This window comes from Anolis carolinensis, unplaced genomic scaffold (genome assembly GCF_035594765.1).
Source record: "Anolis carolinensis isolate JA03-04 unplaced genomic scaffold, rAnoCar3.1.pri scaffold_13, whole genome shotgun sequence".
Lineage (NCBI taxonomy): Eukaryota > Metazoa > Chordata > Lepidosauria > Squamata > Dactyloidae > Anolis > Anolis carolinensis.
The window spans coordinates 15,423,824-15,448,965 of NW_026943824.1; the positions used below are offsets into that span (position 1 = coordinate 15,423,824).

Genomic DNA, 25,142 nt, shown 5'->3' on the forward strand with positions numbered 1-25,142 from the left:
TTGAAGTTACATTTTAATAATAATAATAATATATTTGCATGTGATTGTTTTGTTTGAGTGTCTGTGATTTTGTTTTGCATGGATAAAATTGAAGTTACATTTTAATAATAATAATAATAATATATTTGCATGTGATTGTTTTGTTTGAGTGTCTGTGATTTTGTTTTGCATGGATAAAACTGAAGTTACATTTTAATAATAATAATAATAATAATAATAATAATAATAATAATAATAATAATATATTTGCATGTGATTGTTTTGTTTGAGTGTCTGTGATTTTGTTTTGCATGGATAAAATTGAAGTTACATTTTAATAGTAATAATATATTTGCATGTGATTGTTTTGTTTGAGTGTCTGTGATTTTGTTTTGCATGGATAAAATTGAAGTTACATTTTAATAATAATAATATATTTGCATGTGATTGTTTTGTTTGAGTGTCTGTGATTTTGTTTTGCATGGATAAAATTGAAGTTACGTTTTCCACCCCTGGAAACTGTAACACAAACTAAAAGGACACAAAAGTCTTGGTGGGCTTCTTAAAGGCACAGGAGCCTCTTTTGCAGGGATGGCCAAGCCTGGCTTGGAAACTAACCAGACACGTGTCTTTGCAGCTGGAGGAAGGGATGAACCTTATATTTCAGGAGGGGAAAAAACTCCTAATAAAAGCCCAGAAATGAAGCCAAGTGGGCCAGGCTCCAGCTTGCCCTTTCCCCCCTGCCTTCCCTTGCAAAGAGCAGCTCCAAGCCTTGCCTCCCCCTTCCTTCTTTCCTTCTTTCTTTCTTTCTCTCCTTTCTTTCTCTCCTCCTCTTCTCCTCTTTCCTCCTTCAGCCAATGCGATCCCCGGAAGGGTGGGCTTGGGGAGGGAGGGGGAATGGAAAGAAAAAGCCAGGCTCTTCCTTTTGCCACTCTCTTTCTTATCCCAAAGCAGGGAAGTCCTCCAAGGGGGCGTCCCAAACTTTAGCAAACTTTGGCAAACTTTAGTAAACTTTGGCAAGCTTTGGCTAGCTTTAGCAAACTTTGGCAAGCTTTGGCAAATTTTAGCAAGCTTTAGCAAGCTTTAGCAAACTTTGGCAAGCTTTAGCAAACTTTGGCAAACTTTAGCAAACTTTGGCAGACTTTAGCAAACTTTGGCAAACTTTAGCAAGCTTTAGCAAACTTTGGCAAACTTTAGCAAACTTTGGCAGACTTTGGCAAACTTTGGTTAACTTTGGCTAACTTTAGTAAACTTTGGCAAGCTTTGGCAAACTTTAGCAAACTTTTTGGCAAACTTTGGCAGACTTTGGCAAACTTTGTCAAACTTTTCTCCACTCTCTCAGCTCCCTCCAGGCTCTGATTTTATATAGATAGATAGATATATTTCTTCCAGCAGGGCTTGAGCCACTTCGTCGTCCCTCCCAAACTGGACGCCTGAAGCCAAGATGTCCCAGCTGTCTGTCAAAGAGCATCTGGATGGGATACTTTCCGACTTCGAAGGTAAACTTTATCTGGGATTCCTGGGGTGCATTTATACTGAGGAATGGGTGCATTTGGACCCCAAGGCCATGGGATCCTGGGTCAAGCATTTCTCCTTTTTGGAGATGCATCATTTTGCAACACAGGCGTTCAGTTTGAATAGCAGACCCCTTAGAAGAGATATGGACATCTATCTCTTATAATAAAAATAATAAAAAAAACTTTATTTATATACCGCCCTATCTCCCCGAGGGGACTCAGGGCGGTTTCCGATCAAAAAACAACATACATTACATAATCAAAAAAATGAGAATATTAAAAATAATAAAACCGTACAATTAAAATAGACAATAAATAACAATTACAACCAATCTCTTGTAAGGAGACACAACCTGTCTCATGAAAACCTTTCATTGATGTTTTTAAATACTGTATATATAATTTGCAAGATAATAATGTACATTTCCAAGATGTTTGTCATTTTGCAACAGTTTCTCATTTGCGCGACACATGTACACGTTGCCGCAGACGTACTAACTTGTTTGGAAAGCTATTATTATTATTATTATTATTATTATTATTATTAGCGACATTTATATCCTGCCCTTCTCACCCCGAAGGGAACTCAGGGCGGCTCACAAGTCATAAGTACAGTAGAGTCTCACTTATCCAAGCTAAACGGGCCGGCAGAAGCTTGGATAAGCGAATATCTTGGATAATAAGGAGGGATTAAGGAAAAGCCTATTACACGTCAAATTAGGTTATGATTTTACAAATTAAGCGTCAAAACATCATGTTAAACAACAAATTTGACAGAAAAAGTAGTTCAATATGCAGTAATGTTATGTTGTAATTACTGTATTTACGAATTTAGCACCAAAATATCACGATACAGTAGAGTCTCACTTATCCAACACTCGCTTATCCAACGTTCTGGATTATCCAACGCATTTTTGTAGTCAATGTTTTCAATATATCGTGATATTTTGGTGCTAAATTCATAAATACAGTAATTACTACATAGCATTACTGCATTTTGAACTACTTTTTCTGTCAAATTTGTTGTATAACATGATGTTTTGGTGTTTAATCTGTAAAATCATAATTTAATTTGATGTTTAATAGGCTTTTCCTTAATGCCTCCTTATTATCCAACATATTCGCTTATCCAACATTCTGCCGGCCTGTTTATGTTGGATAAGTGAGACTCTACTGTATATTGAAAACACTGACTACAAAAATGGCTTGGATAATCCAGAGGCTTGGATAAGCGAGGCTTGGATAAGTGAGACTCTACTGTATATATATATATATATACATATATACATATATATATATATATATATATAGAGAGAGAGAGAGAGAGAGAGTAGCTTGGGGACCCGGCGGTGCCCGGGTTATTTGAGAACGGACTTGTTTGCCTTTGTTTCAAGTTTAGTCTCGATCCAGTATCAGTTGGCTTCAGTTGGTGTGGGTGAACTACAACTCCCATATGCAAGTCCATGGTCCATCCCCCTCCAAGCAGTGCCAGGATGTAAAGTAGGTCATGGGGACTTGATGTGTCAAGTTTGGTCTTGATCAGACATTGGTGTGGGTTGCAGTGGTCTGAGGAAATGAGTGAAGGTACTGTAAATCCCATCTTCCCTGGTCCATTGTTCTCTCAAACAACAGTGGGACGTAAAGTGGGCCACATTGCACCTGTGCGTCAAGTTTGGTACAGTTTCGTCATTCATGGGCATCTCAGTGGTCTGTGGGAGGTGAATTGGATGAAGGTAGTGGAAATCCCATCATCCTTGTTGCATTCTCCTGCAAACCACACCAGGACATAAATTGTGTTACATTGCACCTGTGCGTCAAGTTTTGTACAGTTACGTCATTCATGGGCATCTCAGTGGTCTGTGGGAGGTGAATTGGATGAAGGTACTGGAAATCCCATCATCCTTGTTGCATTCTCCTGCAAACCACACCAGGACATAAATTGTGTCACATTGCACCTGTGTGTCAAGTTTTGTACAGTTTCGTCATTCATGGGAATCACAGTGGTCTGTGGGAGGTGAATTGGATGAAGGTACTGCAAATCCCATCGTCCTTGGTCCATCCTCCCCCAAACTGCTGCAGCATGTAAAGTGTGTCATTTGGGATATATATGCCACATTTGGTTCAGTTCTGTCATTTGTAGCAGTTGCTGTGGTCTCAAGAAGTGAGTGAAGGTACTGCATGTCCCATCATCCTTGGTCTATCCTCCTCCAAACCACCCCAGGATGTAAAGGGGTTCGTGGGGGTTGTGTGTGCCAAGTTTGGTCGCCGTGGCTTGTGAGAGTCATAGTGATTGAAAATACTACATATCCCAACACCCATGGTGCATCATCCCGCAAACGGCACCAGGACATAAAGTGCTTCACATAGATATAGATATTAGATACTAGCTGTGCCCGGCCACGCGTTGCTGTGGTGGTGTTGGTGAGAAATTGTTGAGGTAGTGGTGGTATTGAATGTCTGTTGTATGGCTGTCTTTATGTTTAGTATGCACACTGAAGTGGATTATATGGCAGTGTGGAGTCAAGATAATCCAGTTCAAAGCAGATAATATAAGATTCTAAATGGGTTATAGCTGTGGAAGGGCCTTGAGTCTACACTGCCATATAATCCAGTGCAAATTAGAAAATCTGTGGAAGAGGCCAAAGTGAGGCCTAACTCTGCCTGTCCCCTGGGCTGAGTAGGTCACTAGGAGACCAAGTGGGCGGAGCTTAGCCTTCCAACTGGCAGCAATTGGATAAAAACTATGATTTCTCTCCCTCTAATTAAGACTTTATTTTTTCTTTTCTTTTTGTTGTATCAACCTAGAGCCGTGAATGATGGGTTGTGTTGTCAAATTTCGAGGTTGGGGGGGCCTGTAGTTTTGTTGTTTTGTCCGCTGCCCTGATGCCATCACTCTTTTATATCTATAGCTAGAAAGAATAGATATAGATAGAAAAGATATATACAGTAGAGTCTCGCTTATACAACGTAAACGGGCCGGCAGAACGTTGGATAAGCGAATATGTTGGATAATAAGGAGAGATTAAGGAAAAGCCTATTAAACATCAAATAAAATTATGATTTTACAAATTAAGCACCAAAACTTCATGTTATACAACAAATTTGACAGAAAAAGTAGTTCAATACACAGTAATGCTATGTAGTAATTACTGTATTTACGAATTTAGCACCAAAATATCACGATGTATTGAAAACATTGACTACAAAAATGCGTTGGATAATCCAGAATGTTGGATAAGTGAGACTCTACTGTATTGCTTAATGGCCAACTTCCTGCAGAAGTTCGTCAAAAAGTCATGTGCACCGTTGTTGAAACCATAAGGAACTGGAAATATTTGGTGGTGGGCTGCGTATATGGCACAAGGTATGACCATTTTTCCCATGTGAGAAATATTTTAAATGGAAATACAGTAGAGTCTCACTTATCCAAGCCTCGCTTATCCAAGCCTCTGGATTATCCAAGCCATTTTTGTAGTCAATGTTTTCAATATATCATGATATTTTGGTGCTAAATTCGTAAATACAGTAATTACTGCATAGCATTACTTCGTATTGAACTACTTTTTCTATCAAATTTGTTGTAAAGCATGATGTTTTGGTGCTTAATTTGTAAAATCATAACCTAATTGGATGTTTAATAGGCTTTTCCTTAATCCCTCCTTATTATCCAACATATTTGCTTATCCAACGTTCTGCCGGCCTATTTATGTTGGATAAGTGAGACTCTACTGTAGTGGCATTGACTTGTCTTGGCTTTGTATTGTAATACGACAGTCCGGAAATGTGAACAGTCAATAAATAATCACTGTGACAATAGGGAACGTAATTGTGGTGTTAATAGTTTCAGTGTTGAGTTCTAGAGACCAGGGTTCAAATCCTGGCTTGGCCATGGATTCGAGGCTGTTTGAGTCACACAAAGAGTCTCGAAAGAAAGAAGGCTAAACAAAGCTGCTCTGTCCAAACATCCTATGATCGGATTGCCTTAAGGCAGGGGTCCTCAAACTTTTGAAGCAGAGGGCCGGTCTACTATCTTTCAGACTGTTGAGGGGCCAAATTATCATTTGAAAAAAATACAAAAAACGAAAAAATTCCTATGCATACTGCACATGTCTTATTTGTAGTGCAACAACAACAACAACGAAAGAACAATACAATATTTAAAAATGAAAACAATTTTAACCAACATAAACCTATTAGGATTTCAATGGGAAATGTGGGCCTGCTATTGGCCAATGATAGTCAAGTTAATTAGGATTGTTGTTGTTGTTGTGTGCCTTCAAGTCATTTCAGACTTTGGCCAAGCCTAAGTTTAAAATTAATTATTTATTTACTGCATTTATTTACTACATTTATATCCCACCCTTCTCACCCAGAAGGGGACTCAGAGCAGCTGTATGTACATACAATACATTATATTATTAGCATAGCACAATAATAATAATAATAATAATAAAACTTTATTTATATACCGCCCTATCTCCCGGATGGGACTCAGGGCGGTTTACAGTCATAAAAGCAACACAAACATTACATAACAACATAATACACATTATTAAACAAAGTACGTAAAATAATACAATTATAACAATAAATCACACTTACATGACCAGATCAAGGGGACGGGAACCATAAAACAATATATTAAAATACACATACATATACATACCTAATCTAATCTATGAAATTTGCAAAACAGATAGCATAAGCAATTCCTAACCTAATAAATCTGATTACAATGAAAGCTTGAGAATGAGCTTTCTTTTTTAGTCAAATGTAATACAAGATTCTGTACACACTGTGTAGTCAAATTCAAATATATGGCCTTATATATATTAGCATTATATATTAATATATTGAAATATACCACTATACCATTATATAATATGTAATATATAACATATAATTAATATTATTATATGGTATTATTATTAGTATTATATTGTATAACATAATATTATTATCAATATTATATGTGTATACAATATATTATATTATTAAAACTGATATAAAAATATTATATTATAAAACTGAGGGCGGGGGCCAGGTAAATGAGCTTGGAGGGCCGCATCCGGCCCCCGGGCCTTAGTTTGGGGACCCCTGCCTTAAGGTGTTGCAAGTCAGAAGTGACTGGGAGGCCGATTTTAGCCACAATGGAGATATACACAAGGGTGTTGACTCAGGTCAGATGCCCAGTTGCTGGCCGAAAGGCATTCCCCGTGCTATCCTACCCAGTAATTCGACCCTCTTTTTTGAGAAGCTGATTTTGTTTTATAATCTCTGTAAACAAGCCCTTGACTAAATTTGCAAGAACCGAAGCTTTGTCAACTGCTGGAAAGCAGACTCTGTCATGGGTTGAACTCACATTAAGTTTGGAAGAGAACCTGGGGGATTCTAGGAGTGGTAGTCCATACACTGGCTAACAATTTCATAAGACCATAGGTAAGCAAAGAGACCTCCAAAGACCATCTAGATCAGGGGTCCTCAAACTTTTAAAGCAGAGGGCCGGTCCACAATCCTTCAGACTGTGGAGGGGCCGAATTATCATTGTGGAAAAAAATGAACAAATTCCTGTGCACACTACACATGTCTTATTTGTAGTGCAAAACAACAACAACAATGAAAGAACAATACAATATTTAAAAATGAAAACAATTGCAACCACAATAAACCTATCAGGATTTCAATGGGAAGCGTGGGCCTGCTTCTGGCCAATGAGATAGTCAAGTTAATTAGGATTGTTGTTGTTGTTGTTGTGTGCCTTCAAGTCATTTCAGACTTTGGGTGAGCCTAAGTCTAAAATTATTTATTTATTCATTTACTACATTTATTTATTACATTTATATCCCACCCTTCTCATCCCGAAGGGGACTCAGAGCAGCTGTATGTACATACAATATATTATATTATTAGCATAGCACAATATTAGCATTATATATTACTACAGTAGAGTCTCACTTATCCAACACTCACTTATCCAACGTTCTGGATTATCCAACGCATTTTTGTAGTCAATGCTTTCAATATATCGTGATATTTTGGTGCTAAATTCATAAATACAGTAATTACTATATAGCATTACTGTGTACTGAACTACTTTTTCTGACAAATTTGTTGTCTAACATGATGTTTTGGTGCTTCATTTGTAAAATCATAACTTAATTTGATGTTTAATAGGGTTATCCTTAATCCCTCCTTATTATCCAACATATTCGCTTATCCAACGTTCTGCCGGCCCGTTTATGTTGGATAAGTGAGACTCTACTGTATTCATTTACTACATTTATTTATTACATTTATATCCCACCCTTCTCACCCCGAAGGTACTCAGAGCAGCTGTATATACATACAATATATTATATTATTAGCATAGCACAATATTAGCATTATATATTACTATATTGAACTATACCACAATACTGTAATATTATTAGTAATATTATATGTAATATAGAATATATAATTAATATTATTATATGGTATTATTATTAGTGTTATATTGTATTACATTAGAATATTATTATAATTATAATATTATTATAATTATATATTATAATTGTAATTATTATAATTATTATAATTATATATTATATATTATATATAATATATAATTATTATATATTATAATTATAATTATTATAATATTATAATTATAAGTCTAAAATTATTTATTTATTCATTTACTACATTTATTTATTACATTTATATCCCACCCTTCTCACCCCGAAGGGGACTCAGAGCAGCTGTATGTACATACAATAGATTATATTATTAGCATAGCACAATATTAGCATTGTATATTACTATATTGAACTATACCACTATACTGTAATATTATATGTAATATGTAACATATAATTAATATTATTATATGGTATTATTATTAGTATTATATTGTATAACATTATAATATTATCAATATTTTATGTATATACAATATATTATAGTATTAAAAATGTTATAAAAATATGATATTATAAAACTGAGGGCGGGGGCCAGGTAAATGACCTTGGAGGGCCGCATCCGGCCCCCGGGCCTTAGTTTGGGGACCCCTGATCTAGATAGTCTCATAAGACCATAGGTAAAAAAGGGACCCTCAAAGTCCATCTAGATGGTTTCATAAGACCATAGGTAAAGAAAGGGACCCTCAAAGACCGTCTAGATGGTCTCATAAGACCATAGGTAGGGAAAGTGACCTCCAAAAGCCATCTAGATGGTCTCATAAGGCTGTAACTAAGCAACAAGACCTTCAAAGCACCCCCGACAGATGGCCATCCATCCTTCCAAGGAAGGAGATTCCTCCTGAGAGCTGGTGGAGGTTGAACCAGAGACCTTCTACTTGCAAACTCTCTTAACCAAGACTTGATTTACCTTTTCTCCTGATACAATATGTGTGAAGTAGCTAGACTGATGGATCGATAGATATGCTTTGCTGTTCTTGCGGGCCTTCACATTATCCCGCTGATGGCAAACTCAAGGCAAGAACTTTTCTAGACGAGATTTCCATTGCCTTGCTCAGATACAGAAATCACCCAGTGGATTTCCATGACTCGATTTGAACCCAGAGTTGCCATCCCAACAATAAACCCACATGCCCCATGCTGGCTTATATTTAAACAAACTCTTGTTCTATTCATCATCGGTGTTATCTGCAGTGGCTCTCCAAGGATTTAGATAGGGATTTTTTTTCCTGGAGCCCCCGGTTAAACCGTTGAGCTGCTGAACTTGCTGACTGAAAGGTTGATGGTTCAAAACCGGAGAGTGGAGTGAGCTCCCGCTGTTAGCCCCAGCTTCTGCCAACCTAGCAGCTCGAAAACATGGCAATGTGAGTAGATCAATAGGTACCGCTCCGGCGAGAAGATAACAGCACTCCATGAAGTCATGCTAGTGGCCACATGACCTTGGAGGTGTCTACGGACAACACCGGCTCTTTGGCTTAGAAATGGAAATGAGCACCAACCCGAGTCGGACACGACTGGACTTAATAGCAGGGGAAAACCTTTACCTTTATATACAGTATACATATAATATAATATAATGTAATATAATATAACAATACCGTTATATACAGTACATAATATAATGTAATATAATATAATATAATATAATATAATATAATATAATATAACAAACATTTCTTGGGGCTCCATGTGAAATTTTTGCTTCAAAATGGCTAAAAAAGTTTGAGAACTCTTGCTTTAATGTATTTGTATAAGGTCCTTGGATATGCCGAGAGCCCTTTTGAATGTGTACTTTTTCAATAAGGAATGCAAAGTGGTGGCTTGGGGTGTGAAACTGCCACGTGAAGATCCCCAACAATTTCCCTCTGACTTTTATGGTTCTTAGTGAGGCTATATTTACATCAAACAGGGCAGGTGTTGCTCTCTTCAATGGTGCCTTCTGCCCCAAAGATACGAGGGTTGAATGAAAAGTAATGCCTCCACCTTTGTTACTTGGGTTTGGATGGGACTATTTTAATGTCAAATGCAGAAGCAATCCTTAGAATGTGCTCTTTAATGACCACTATTCACTTTTCCACACAATCACCAGACAATTGGATACATTTCTGCCAATGATGAACAAGTTTTCTGAAGCCGTCACGGAAGAAGTCGACACTCTGTTCCCGCAACCAGCGTCTCACACTCCCCATCGTGCACAGATCTTCTGATAGCCAAGCAAAGCAATAATGTGACACACACGTTCTTGTGAAATGCTGATTATGTTTGAAATTTCTCTCAGAGGGATACGGCGATCGTCCTGAATCCATCTGTCCACCTTTTGTTTGTGAAACTCGGTGGTTGCAGTCACAGGACGTTTCTTTGTCACGCAAGTCAGATGTTCCCTCCTCAACATCTTTAAACTACTCGCCTAATGATGCACAGGACTCACATCAACACAATCGCCATAAACAGCTTGCTTTCTCTGATGAATCTCCTTTGGGGTGACACCTTCTGCTCTCAAGAATTCAATGACTACACGTTGCTTAAGTGTAGTCTTAAGTGTAGACAGTCACATTGCGCTTATGTATCCTTTTAATAATAATAGAGTAAAATAAGTGTAGACAGTAGTGTAGATAGTAGTCACATTGACCGACTGTCTGCACAGGGTTCCATACTTTGCACTTTAACAACACAACCGTTCAATGCTAAGGCTTCCCCATCTGCGCAGGGTTCCGTACTTCGCACTTTAACAACACAACCGTTCAATGCTAAGGCTTCCCCGTCTGCTCAGGGTTCCATACTTCACACTTTAACAACACAACTGTTCAATGCTAAAGTTTCCCCGTCTGCGTAGGGTTCCATACTTCGCACTTTAACAACACAACCGTTCAATGCTAAGGCTTCCCCGTCTGCGCAAGGTTCCATACTTCGCACTTTAACAACACAACCGTTCAATGCTAAGGCTTCCCCGTCTGCTCAGGGTTCCATACTTCGCACTTTAACAACACAACCGTTCAATGCTAAGGCTTCCCCGTCTGCGTAGGGTTCCATACTTCACACTTTAACAACACAACCGTTCAATGCTAAGGCTTCCCCGTCTGCGTAGGGTTCCATACTTCGCACTTTAACAACACAACCGTTCAATGCTAAGGCTTCCCCGTCTGCTCAGGGTTCCATACTTCACACTTTAACAACACAACTGTTCAATGCTAAAGTTTCCCCGTCTGCGCAAGGTTCCATACTTCGCACTTTAACAACACAACTGTTCAATGCTAAGGCTTCCCCGTCTGCTCAGGGTTCCATACTTCGCACTTTAACAACACATCCGTTCAATGCTAAGGCTTCCCCGTCTGCTCAGGGTTCCATACTTCACACTTTAACAACACAACTGTTCAATGCTAAAGTTTCCCCGTCTGCGCAAGGTTCCATACTTCGCACTTTAACAACACAACCGTTCAATGCTAAGGCTTCCCCGTCTGCTCAGGGTTCCATACTTCGCACTTTAACAACACAACCGTTCAATGCTAAGGCTTCCCTGTCTGCGTAGGGTTCCATACTTCGCACTTTAACAACACAACTGTTCAATGCTAAAGTTTCCCCGTCTGCGCAAGGTTCCATACTTCGCACTTTAACAACACAACCGTTCAATGCTAAGGCTTCCCCGTCTGCTCAGGGTTCCATACTTCGCACTTTAACAACACAACCGTTCAATGCTAAGGCTTCCCCGTCTGCTCAGGGTTCCATACTTCGCACTTTAACAACACAACCGTTCAATGCTAAGGCTTCCCCGTCTGCTCAGGGTTCCATGCTTCGCACTTTAACAACACAACCGTTCAATGCTAAGGCTTCCCCGTCTGCTCAGGGATCCATACTTCACACTTTAACAACACAACTGTTCAATGCTAAAGTTTCCCCGTCTGCGTAGGGTTCCATACTTCGCACTTTAACAACACAACCGTTCAATGCTAAGGCTTCCTGCCAAATGGAGCTGAAGTCTCCTGAACAAGCCAGTACTTGCCGCAGACCAGGACTGCCGTCTGTTGAGGAGTTACGAAGGTGGAGGCATTACTTTTCACTCAACCCTCATATTTTCCTGCCTGGGCTTTCCCATCCCACAAGTTGCCTTGGGCAATGCCCACCGATTCCCGCAGCAGTGGCTAAGTGGGGCACATGCCTCCCTCCTCGAAACCCGAGCATTATTGTGCAGACGTGGCTTTTGTGCAAAGGCTTCCCAGAAATCGAGAAGCTTGAAAAAGCCCCTTTTGCTCCCAGGGGCGAGTGGAGCATTTTCAGTGAATCACAGCCTGGCGCTGCGTGGGCCTGGCAGCAAGCCACGCCAGGGAGCAACTGTTTGCCGACACAGGGCCGAAGCGCAGGTAATTAACCCAGCCTGGCCGTCGCATTAAGATACACTTTTATCCCAAAGCGTCTATGGGGCGGCGGAAGAAGGTACAATAACCGGCTTGTCTCTGCTCAATAGGGAAGGGGACGAGAAGGCTTCCAATTACCAGCTGTCGCTGTGGCCGTGTCTCCAGTTCAGCATTTCACAGATTGTAATTAAAGGAAGGTTTTGAGAACGAGAGCCAAAGAATATGCCTCCGAGGCTGGGCCTCCGCACCACTGCAAGGATGTTGTGTGTTTTCCGGGCTGTTTGGCCATGTTGCAGAAGCATTCTCTCCTTTTTAATAATACTGTTGATATTTGATCCTGTTGAAACGTTTGCATATTTGTATATATCAAATTCAATCCCCGGGAGCAGCGTGAGCGGCCGCTGTTAGCCCCAGCTCCTGCCAACTGAGCAGTTCAAAAACATGCCAATGTGAGTAGATCAATAGGTACCGCTCCGGCAGGAAGGTAACGGCGCTCCATGCAGTCATGCCGGCCACATGACCTTGGAGGTGTCTACGGACAATGCCGGCTCTTCAGCTTAGAAATGGAGATGAGCAGCAACCCCCCGAGTCAGACACGACTGGACTTAACGTCAGGGGAAACCATTACCTTAAACATTTGCATATTTCTATATGCCAACTTGTGTGATGATGCTATCAGGTTAAGCTGCTTTGAGTCTCCTTTGGGACAGATAAAGCAGGGTATACATAAATATAACAACAATAGTAATAATAATAAATCAACTTGATGGCCACGGTGGTGCACTGGATTAAATCCTTGTGCCAGCTGGACTGCTGATCTGAAGGTTGGGTTGTTGATCTGAAGGCTGCCCGTTTGAATCGGCTAGATGGAGTGAGAACACACTGCAAGTCGCTTCTGGCGTGTGAGAATTGACCCAAAGACAGAGTATGACACAGCAAACAAGATAGACATGCTGGATTTCGTATCACAAAATCACAAGTCGAACACTTCCCAAGGACTGTGTGATGTATTTTCGGATGATGCATGCAGATCCCAGTCGGGTGGCCTTTTGCAGTTGGCAGATCGTAACTTTGTCAATGTCTATTGTTTCCAAATGCCGGCTGAGATCTTTTGGCACGGCACCCAATGTGCCCATCACCACCGGGACCACCTGCACTGGTTTCTTCCAGAGTCTTTGAAGTTCCATCTTGAGGTCCTGATAGCGGCTGAGTTTTTCCTGTTTTTCATCAATGCAACTGTCACCTGGGATGGCAACATCAATGATCCAAACCTTTTGCTTTTCCACAACTGTGATGTCTGGTGTGTTGTGTTCCAGAACTTTGTCAGTCTGGATTCAGAAGTCCCACAGTATCTTTGCGTGCTCATTTTCCAATACTTTTGCAGGTTTGTGATCCCACCAGTTCTTTGCTGCTGGGAGGTGGTACTTGAGGCATAAGTTCCAATGAATCATTTGGGCCACATAGTTGTGCCTCTGTTTGTAGTCTGTGCAATTTTCTTACAGCAGCTGAGGAGATGATAAATTGTTTCGTCGTTTTCCTTGCACAGTCTCCATTTTGGGTCATGAGCTGATATTTTGATCTTGGCCTGAATTGCCTTTGTCCTGATGTCTTGCTCCTGGGCTGCAAGGATCAGGCCTTCTGTCTCCTTCTTCAGGGTCCCATTCGTGAGCCAGAGCCAGGTCTTCTCCTTATCAGCTTTTCCTTCAATTTTGTCAAGGAACTTTCCATGCAATGTTTTGTTGTGCCAGCTGTCAGCTCTAGTTTGTAGTGCGGTTTTCGTGTACTGGTTTTTTGTCTGCTGTGTTTTGAGGAGTTTCTGATTTTTGACTTCAATCAAAGCAGGTTCTTCACTTTGCTTTACATCTTCTGCCAGGGCATGTTCTTCTTCTTTGACTGCTTGTTTTACTTGCAAGAGTCCTCTGCCCCCTGATCTTCTAGGCAGATATAGCCGGTCAACATCACTGTGAAGGTGCAGTGAATGATGAATGGTCATGAGTTTTCTTGTTTTTCTGTCCAAATTGTCCAGTTCCACCTGTGTCCAATTTATAATGCCAGCAGTATATCTTATGACAGGTATGGCCCAGGTGTTTATGGCCTTGATGGTGTTGCCTCCATTGAGCTTGCTTTTGAGAATTTTTCTGACCCTTTGTGTGTATTCTTTGCTGACAACAGTTTTTATTATTATTATTATTATTATTATTATTATTATATTTATGTATACCCCACTTCCTCTCCCAAAGGAGACTCAAAGAGGCCTAACCTGATAGTATCACCATACAATTTAAAATACACAACATTTAAACCTGATCAAATATATTTTTTTAAAATCCCAGTTAAAACCATTAAAATATATTCAAAGTTAAAAGCAGAGGACGATTGGTGATATTTCACCTTCACTATTGATGAGTTTTCTCAAGTTTGTATACAACTTATCACAAAGAGATTTATAGTGCTAGTGAGTTGATGGAGAGATTTTACATGCTTTTAATACATTATAATATATATTTAACTAGCTGTGCCCAGCCACGCATTGCTGTGGCAAAGTGGTGGTGGTATTGGTTAAAAATTGTTGTGTAATTTTTATTTGACATTATTTGTATTTTTTAATTAATTTTATTGTAAGTTATCTTTTTATTTATTATATTTTATTATTTTCTTGTATTATTTTTAGTTATTTTCTGTTATTATAGTATTTTATTGTATTGATTTTTAAGTGTTTTTAATTATTTTTAGTGGTTTTTATTATTTTTTATTGGGTTGCTAGGAGACCAAGTTGGAGGAGCTTAGCCTTCTAACTGGCAGCAATTGGATAAAAGCAATTATTCCTCTCTCTCTAATTAGGACTTTATTTTTCTTTTATTTTTGTTGTATCAACCTAGAGGCGTAGATGATGGGTTGTGTTGTCAAATGTCGAGGTTGGGGGGCCTGTAGTTTTGTTGTTTTGTGGGTCTCCGTGATGCCATCACTCTTTTTTATATATAGATAGATAGATGGTTTTGCATTTTATGGTTTGTTTTCAATGTCTTGCAAGCTGCCTTGGGGGCAGTGGTGGGAGAATGGCAGCATATTGATTGATTGATTGATTGATTGATTGGTCCTATCTTTGCTGGCTGCTCTGGATGGCAGGAATGGGGATGTGAGAGGGGGAAGGAAGGAAAGAGAGAAGGAATGAAGGAGGGAGAAGGGAAGGAGAGGGTGGGAGATCCACCTGCGCCGGCGTTCCCTGGGCCGAGGGGTGTGTGTCCGGGGGTGTTTGCTCCTCGCTTGCCAAGGAATGTGCCCACCCCTATAATTAAAAGCATTCACCTTTTGGCGACCAGTCCTCTCCATTACCGGAGGAGAAGCGCATTCTTCTCGATCGCATTCCACAGGTCAGACCAGGAGTCAAAAATCAATCCTCAGTTCTTATTGCAGCCTTTGAGGTCAAGTTCCCTCCTCAGGGAGTTCCAGAGATGTTTTAGTTAGCATAGCCTGTGACAGTGAAGCTCGGCCACTTTGATGCTCTTTTAAGGATATTCTTATAATTATACACATAATAAAAGTGAAAATTTGTATTGAAAGGACCATAAGCCAGAAAATAGTAAACTTTTGCCTATGTAGCTTTGCCTTTGCATATGCCCCTCCCTTCCTGTGAGCTGGTGCCTTTCTCCAGAAAGTTCCAAGACCAAAAGTTAGCTTGAAATAAACAAGTTAGGTCATTGGTATCACTTGTGCCAAGTGGGTGTGGAAGGTGAGGAAGACCCTCAGCCATTGGTCAATTTTAGATAAGCCAAAGATATATATTCTTTGTTAACTACCCAATGGCCCTTCTTCCAATGATATTGCAGGTTATAGCGAGCGCCGTAAACATCTCCAAGAGCCCTGCCAATGTCCTCCACAAACACCATCCTACCCACCACCCAAGTGAAGGCTTTCATACAGGGACAATTTCATCCTAGGTTTTATGTGTTTCCTCCACCACAAACATCCCAGTGTTTCTTACTCTCTCCATTGGTGTGGAATTTGCATAACCCCACCCACTGCCTCTCCCATAACCCTTTCCGCAAGTGAACGTATTAGACAGGTTTGGGAAGAATCCACCATGATTTATAGAATTTGTAGGTACTGAGATGTATAGTTCACCAGCAATCTAAGAGCACTCTGAACTCCTTCAATGATGGACCTGGGATTAACTTGGCACATAGTACCCCCATAAACAAGAAAAATTATTGGAGGTCTTTGGAAGGATTTATAGGAGTTGTAGTTCACCTACATCCAGAGCGTGCTATGAAACCAAACAATGATGGATCTGGACCACACTTGGCATGGATACCTGATATGCCCAAATTTGAATACTAGTGGGTTTTGAGGGGAATTGGGCTGGACATTTTGGAGTTGTAGGTACTGGGATGTATAGTTCACAACCTGCCATAGATGTGAGTGAAATGTCAGGAAAGAATACTTTTGGAACAGCCGAAATGGGATGCATAGTTCACCTGCAATCAGTGAGCACTCTGAACTCCACCAAAGATGGAATTGGGCCAGACTTGTCACACAGACTTGACCAGAAGAAATACTTGGGGAAAATTCACCTTGATTTGGGGGAGTTGTAGTTCACCTACATCCAGAGAGCACTGGGAAGCCAAACACCGATGGATCTGGATCCAACTTGGCACACAGACCTGATATGCCGAAATTTGATTACTAGAAGGGTTTGGGGAGAACTGTTTTTCCTTTCTGGGAGTTGTAGTTCACCCACAACGAGAGAAACTATGATCTTCACCGATGACGGATCTGTTCCAAACTTGGCACACAGAACCCTCATGACTAACTCAACCTACTGGAGGGGCTTGATGGGGCCAACTCATTAAAGTGGGAGTTGTAGTTTACCCTCCAGCCAGAGGGTAAACTTACTCCACTGATTTTGCATCCAGAGCAAACTTGCCCAACATAACAAACTTTAAATACTGATGGAGTTACTCAGGGTTTAGTAAAGTAGTTCACCCACAACTTTATGCATGTTGTCCAATTAAAAAACTGAGTTTGTCAAATAAAGTTTGTACAAATAAGTACAATCAGCCCTCTGTGTCCACGGATTCTGTATCCACGGATTAAACAAACCGTAGCTCAAAAATATTCTGGAAAAAAAATCAAAACAAAAGACTTTATTTTGCCATTGTATAGAAGAGCAGCCCTTTTACTACACTTTGTGATCTGTAGGTATTTCTTCTAGAACCAAAGCCTGTATGTCAAAAAGCATAGGTCTATAGGGTTGTTGTGTGTTTTTTCCATGTTCCAGAAGCATTCTCTCCTGACGTTTCGCCCACATTTATGGCAGGCATCCTCAGAGGTTGCCTTCGACAACACACAGATCTAGATGTGTGGCCTCCAAAGTGGCAATTCGTGGGAAAAGTGGAGGCTGATGAAATTACATGGCCTCCTTGGATGCATTTTGGAAGAGGCCTCTCCAAGCTTTTGTTTATTTGTGCAAGGCTTGGCTTATGCGATTGTATCTTTCACATGTGCAGTGTGTTTTCAACAACAACCAAAAATGGCTAAAACAGACCTTTGGGGTCTGCGTGGGAGTCTCTTCCTGATTTCTGTCTTTTATTTCTGCCTCTGGTTCCAACTTATCTGTTGAAGAAGTAATGCCAAGGGAGCAAAAGGGTCTTGGATTTCAGATTTTGGAGTAGGGGAGCTTTTGGAATATGTGTATTTGCATATACAGTAGAGTCTCACTTATCCAACATTCGCTTATCCAGCGTTCTGGATTATCCAACACATTTTTGTAGTCAATGTTTCCAATACATCATGATATTTTGGTGCTAAATACAGTAATTACTACATAGCATTACTGCATATTGAACTACTTTTTCTGTCAAATTTGTTGAATAACAAGATGTTTTGGTGCTTAATTTGTGAAATCATTACCTAATTTGATGTTTAATAGGCTTTTCCTTAACCCTTCCTTATTATCCAACATATTCACTTATCCAACGTTCTGCCAGCCCGTTTATGTTGGATAAGTGAGACTTTACTGTATTATTACATTTATTATTTTTCTCTATTATTGTTGCTACTACAGTAGAGTCTCACTTATCCAACATAAACAGGCCGGCAGAACGTCGGATAAGCGGATATGTTGGATAATAAGGAGGCATTAAGGAAAAGCCTATTAAACATCAAATTAGTTTATGATTTTACAAATTAAGCACCTAAACATCATGTTATACAACAAATTTGACAGAAAAAGTAGTTCAATATGCAGTAATGCTATGTAGTAATTACTGTATTTACGATTTTAGCACCAAAATATCACGATGTATGGAAAACAATGACTACAAAAATGCGTTGGATAATCCAGAACGTTGGATAAGCGAGTGTTGGATAAGTGAAACTCTACTGTATTACATTTATTTTACTCTTTATTATTATTAATAATACATTTATTATTTCACTCTGATCTTATTATTATTGCATTTATTATTTTTACTCTATTATTACATATATTATTTTCCTATACAGTAGAGTCTCACTTATCCAACATAAACGGGCCGGCAGAATGTTGGATAAGCGAATATGTTGGATAACAAGGAGAGATTAAGGAGAAGCCTATTAAACACCAAATTAAGTTATGATTTTACAAATTAAGCACCAAAACATCATGATATACAACAAATTTGACAGAAAAAGTAGTTCAATACACAGTAATGCTATGTAGTAATTATTGTATTTACGAATTTAGCACCAAAATATCATGATGTATTGAAAACATTGACTCCAAAAATGCGTTGGATAATCCAGAACATTGGATAAGCGAGTGTTGGATAAGTGAGACTCTACTGTATTTATTATTATTATTATTATTACATGTATTATTTTACTCTATTATTATTAAAAGGATACATAAGCAAAAGATGAGAATAATGATTTAATCAGAGTTGGACAGTCTTATCTTAAATTTGAGCTTTATGTAAATATTCAAAAACATTTAACCTACTGATGCCCCAATTAATGTAATTTTATTGGTATCTATTTTTATTTCTGAAATTTACCACGCTCGGCTTATACTGGAGTCAATGTTTTCCCAGGTTTTTTTGTGGTAAAATTAGGTGCCTTGGCTTATATTCAGGTCAGCTTATACTCGAGTATATATGGTATATGTGTAAGTATGTATGTAAATAGTGTCTATGCAACATCAGTATGCAACATCTATCTATCTATCTCTATCTATCTATCTATCTATCTATCTATCTATCTATCTATCTATCTATCTATCTATCTAGCCTGTAAATATTTTTATATAATGGGTTGCTGTGAGTTTTTTTGGGCTGTATGGCTCTCTAGTCACAATTTCTTCTGATGTTTCGCCTGCATCTGTGGCTGGCATCTTTGGAAGTTCTGTTGGCAGTGAGATGAGTGTGTGTGTGTGTGTGTGTGTGTGTGTGTGTGTATCTGTGAAATAATGTCTACAGTGGGAGAAAGAACCCTTGTGTGTTTAAAGCAAGTGTGAATCTTGCAGTTTGCAAGCTTGAATAGCATTGAGTAGCCATGAAACTACAAAGTCAATCAGTGAGCCAGGTAGCCTGGCTTGAATAGCATTGAGTAGCCATGAAGTTGCAAAGTCAATCACTGAGGGCATTTGCATAGAGGTAGCCTGGCTTGAATAGCATTGAGTAGCCATGAAGTTGCAAAGTCAATCACTGAGGGCATTTGCATAGAGGTAGCCTGGCTTGAATAGCATTGAGTAGCCATGAAGTTGCAAAGTCAATCACTGAGGGCATTTGCATAGAGGTAGCCTGGCTTGAATAGCATTGAGTAGCCAAGAAGTTGCAAAGTCAATCAGTGAGGGTATCTGCGTAGAGGTAGCCTGGCTTGAATAGCATTGAGTAGCCATGAAACTGCAAAGTCAATCAGTGAGGGTATCTGCATAGAGGTAGCCTGGCCTTTGTTTCCTGGAGGCACCCTCTGTTTGGGAGGTGTTAACTGGCACTTGATTGTTTGATCTCTGGAGTTCCCCTGTTTGTGAGTAGTGTTCTTTATTCACTGTCTTGATTCTCGTGTTTTTTAATATACTGGTGTAATGAAGTGCGAATTTTTTGGTTTACAGATGACATGTTTAATTGTGTTTTAAAAGGGTCAATTTTTCAGTTACTCTGCACTCAGAAGTTGGTTGCCATGGAGAAGTGGGTGGAGCCAACTGCCATTTTGGTGGAAACGTGCAGGTTTGAAAAGAAACAGTTAGTCTGTGCCCTGATGAGGTACAGTGAAGACTGATCCTCAGTTGAAGGGATCTGGGAGGCTCAAATGCTTAATTTTGAGTCAGTTTAAAATAAGTTTGGTGACTTATTTTAAGGTAGTCTGTCTCCTGTTAAGGAATAGAGTGACATTTTAAGGAAGTTGAAACACCTCATTCTAGCTAAAGTGCCTCTAAAGAGAAAGTTATTGTAACCATTAAGCTTTGTGCCTGAATAAACGTGTTATTGTTCTTTCTAACATCTCAGCTTCTGTCATATATATTACCATTAAAACAAGAAGAAAGAAGAAAAACAAAATTAAAAAGGTCTCCTCTCTAAGTAGCTAGTGGCTGCATCTTCTCATAGTGGTGGCAAGCGTGGATAATTCCCTTTACATCTGGTGGCCGCATTATAAAGACTTTACTCATTGGTGGCAGCGTATAAAAACATCTTTACATTGGTGGCAGCGGTTATATATTATAATATACTAGCTGTGCCCGGCCACGCGTTGCTGTGGCGAAGTGGTGGTGGTACTGGTTAAAAATTGTTGTGTAATTTTTATTTGACATTATTTGCATTTTTTTTATTAATTTTATTGTAAGTTATATTTTATTTATTATATTTTATTATTTTCTTGTATTATTTTTAGTTATTTTCTGTTATTATAGTATTTTAGTGTATTAATTTTTTAGTGTTTATTATTATTATTTTTTGGGTTGCTAGGAGACCAAGTTGGAGGAGCTTAGCCTTCTAACTGGCAGCAATTGGATAAAAGCAATTATTCCTCTCTCTCTCTAATTAGGACTTTATTTTTCTTTTCTTTTTGTTGTATCAACCTAGAGGCATGGATGATGGGTTGTGTTGTCAAATTTCGAGGTTGGGGGGCCTGTAGTTTTGTTGTTTTGTGGGTCGCCATGATGCCATCACTCTTTTATATATATAGATAATATAATTAATTAAATAAAAACAACACCTTCTCCACAACTGGTTACCAGGTTTTGTTCATTTTCACAGTTTCTTCTTTTCTGTTGAAATTGTTCACGTGCTTGTGGATTTCCCTCCTCCCGGCTTTGTCCGTTTCGGAGGTCGGCCCCAGACTTGTTGGGGGTTACGTGGGTCAAAGTGTAGAAACGGACCCCTCATTCTGCCCCGAAGGAAGGAAGAAATTAAACCTTGTCCTTTAGTGGCATCCCGATACTCAGCCCTGGAGAAAGGCATTATCTTGGGGAAAGGACAATGGCTATTATTCTGCACATCGAAATATGTCTCCGTCCTTATATAGACTTTTCCCCCAAGATGGAAATATCAAATTTTTGCTAGAGATGAAATATGTAGAATCCTTACGAGTTTAACTTGGAAATTGGTGGAACGAGTTATTTTAACTTGCATCCGAATGATTGAATTAAGGATTGAGTGTCTCTATCTCGGCCCAGGATCTGTTTGCAAGACTAAGGCTTCAAAGCATTACAGTACGGCGGAGATAACAGAAAGGAATCGCCCTTGTGTGCTTACTCAAGCAACTTCAATAGTCGGTCCTCCACCTGGATTTGAAACAAAGCAAATTTGTTGACTGAAGGAGATGAGAAATGGTCGGGGAGATAGACTGGCTTCACGTTGCGTTATATCTCCCAACCAGTTCCTCTCAGATGTCATCCGTTGGCCTTGTGTTAAACTTTATCCAAAAAAGAAAAGGAAAGACAAGAAAACCAAAGGGCTGAGTCTTTGTTTGTGTCTGTTTATCATTTGGTAATTGCAAACCTACAAGGAACCATGATTCCAAAAGCAATTGTGGTTCTGTGTTTCAATTTTGCCATAACCATGAAGTGGGTAAGACATAAAACTATTAAAAGTAAAAGTAAACATTTCCCCTGACATTAAGTTTAGTCGTGTCCGACTCTGTGGGCTGGTGCTCATCTCCATTTCTAAGCCAAAGAGCCGGCGTTGTCCGTAGACACCTCCTAGGTCATGTGGCCACTGGCATGACTGCATGGAGCGCCAATGTTATCTTCCCGCCAAAGCGGTACCTATTGATCTACTTGCATTTGCATGTTTTCGAATTGCTAGGTTGGCAGAAGCTGGGGCTAGCAGCGGGAGCTCACCCCGCTCCCCAGCTTTAAACTGCCGACCTTTCAGTCAGCACATTCAGTAGCTCAGTGGTTTAACCCACTGTGCCATCAGGGGCCCTATAAAATTATTATTATGAATAATAATCATAATTTATTATAACACACTCTATTGTGTTACACTGCATGATTCCGAAAGCAATTGTGTTTATGTGCATTAATTATGCTGTAACTCACCTCGACCCACAAGGAGGGTAAGAAATAAAAATTATTATTATTATTATTATTATTATTATTATTATTATTATTATTATTTGTTGAAGGCTGTATGGCCATGTGATGATGATGATGATGATGATGATGATGATGATGATGATGATGATGATGTTGTTGTTGTCAAAGGCTGGACTCACTGGGTTGCTGTGAGTTTTCCAGGCTGTATGGCCATGCTCCAGAAGCATTCTCTCCTGATGTTTCGCCCACATCCTCAGAGGTTGTGAGGTCTGTTGGAAACTGGTGGTCCCAGTGGTGATGGGCACATTGGGTGCCGTGCCAAAAGATCTCAGCCAGCATTTGGAAACAATAGACATTGACAAAATTACCATCTGCCAACTGCAAAAGGCCACCCTACTGGGATCTGCGCTCATCATCCGAAAATACATCACACAGTCCTAGACACTTGGGAAGTGTTCGACTTGTGATTTTGTGATATGAAATCCAGCATATCTATCTTGTTTGCTGTGTCATAATAAAATAATAATAATAACAACAACAACAACAACAACAACAACAACAATAATAATAATGTGTTGTAGAAGGCTGGACTCACTGGGTTGCTGTGAGTTTTCCAGGCTGCATGGCCATGTAATAATAATAATAATAATAATAATAATAATAATAATAATAATAATAATAATGTGTTGTCGAAGGCTGGACTCACTGGGTTGCTGTGAGTTTTCCAGGCTGCATGGCCATGTAATAATAATAATAATAATAATAATAATAATAATAATAATAATAATAATAATAATAATAATGTGTTGTAGAAGGCTGGACTCACTGGGTTGCTGTGAGTTTTCCAGGCTGCATGGCCATGTAATAATAATAATAATAATAATAATAATAATAATAATAATAATAATAATAATAATGTGTTGTCGAAGGCTGGACTCACTGGGTTGCTGTGAGTTTTCCAGGCTGTATGACCATGCAGTAATGATGATGATGATGATGTTGTCGAAGGCTCGACTCGCTGGGTTGCTGTGAGTTTTCCAGGCTGTATGGCCATGCAATAATGATAATGATGATGATGATGATGATGATGCTGTCGTCGAAGGCTGGACTCGCTGGGTTGCTGTGAGTTTTCCAGGCTGTATGGCCATGCGATGATGATGATGATGATGCTGTCGTCGAAGGCTGGACTCACTGGGTTGCTGTGAGTTTTCCAGGCTGTATGGCCATGCGATGATGATGATGATGATGATGTCGAAGGCTGGACTCAATGGGTTGCTGTGAGTTTTCCAGACTGTATAGCCATGCAATAATAATAATAATAATAATAATAATAATAATAATAATAATAATAATGTGTTGTCGAAGGCTGGACTCACTGGGTTGCTGTGAGTTCTCCAGGCTGTATGGCCATGCTCCAGAAGCATTCTCTCCTGATGTTTCACCCACATCCTCAGAGGTTGTGAGGTCTGTTGGAAACTAGGCAAGTGGGGTTTATATATCTGTGAAATGATGTCCAGGGTGTCTGTTGGAGGCAAGTGTGAATGTTGCAATTAATCACCTTGATTAGCATTGAATAGCCTAGAAGCTTCCTGCCTGGGGGAATCCTTTATTGGGAGGTGTTAGCTGGCCCTGATTGTTTCCGGTCTGGAATTCCCCTGTTTTCTGAGTGTTCTTTAATCCCAGACAGGAAACAAGATAGATCTTCCCTTGGGTCGGCAACACATGGGGGGCCTTGCCTTGGACGTTCTTCCTTTTCAAGCAGTACTATAAGCCAGATGTGTAGGGTCAAGGGTCCGGCTTATTCCCTGGAAGAGCTTACTTAGGAGGGGAAATTAGGCTTGATGAGCGCCAGCTTTACTCCAGGCCTGGCCAATCGCATCCGTGAGCTCTCATTGACCTTGTAAGATGAGTTGTTTAGCACGGGGGGGGGGGGGGGGGGGAAGGAAACAGCCCAGCAAAAAAGAATGAATCTGATAGATAATGCAGGGGAAACCTTGTGTATTGCCCATACCCAGAGTTTGCAATGTAGTTGTGTAGATTAGATAGTGAAAGGTAAAGGTAAAGGTTTCTCCTGACGTTAAGTCCAGTCGTGTCTGACTCTGGGGGTTAGTGCTCATCTCTATTTCTAAGCCAAAGAGCCGGCGTTGTCCGTAGACACCTCCAAAGTCATGTGGCCACTGGCATGACTGCATGGAGCGCCGTTACCTTCCTGTCGGAGCGGTACCTATTGATCTACTCACATTTGCATGTCCGTAGACACCTCCAAGGTCGTGTGGCCATAGGCATGACTGAATGGAACGCTGTTACATTCCTGCCAGAGCGGTAC

At 39.8% G+C, this 25,142-nt stretch overlaps 1 protein-coding gene across 1 annotated transcript in view; it reads left to right on the top strand.

The window, feature by feature from the left end:
* Nucleotides 1-875: 875 nt before the first annotated feature.
* LOC100560491 (septin-12) overlaps nucleotides 876-25,142 on the top strand; it is a 119,870-nt gene continuing 95,603 nt past the window's right edge. The window contains exon 1 of the mRNA XM_062964724.1: nucleotides 876-1,478. Coding sequence (XP_062820794.1) covers nucleotides 1,424-1,478 — 55 coding nt within the window. The 5' untranslated portion in view covers nucleotides 876-1,423. The remainder of the gene's footprint in view (nucleotides 1,479-25,142) is intronic.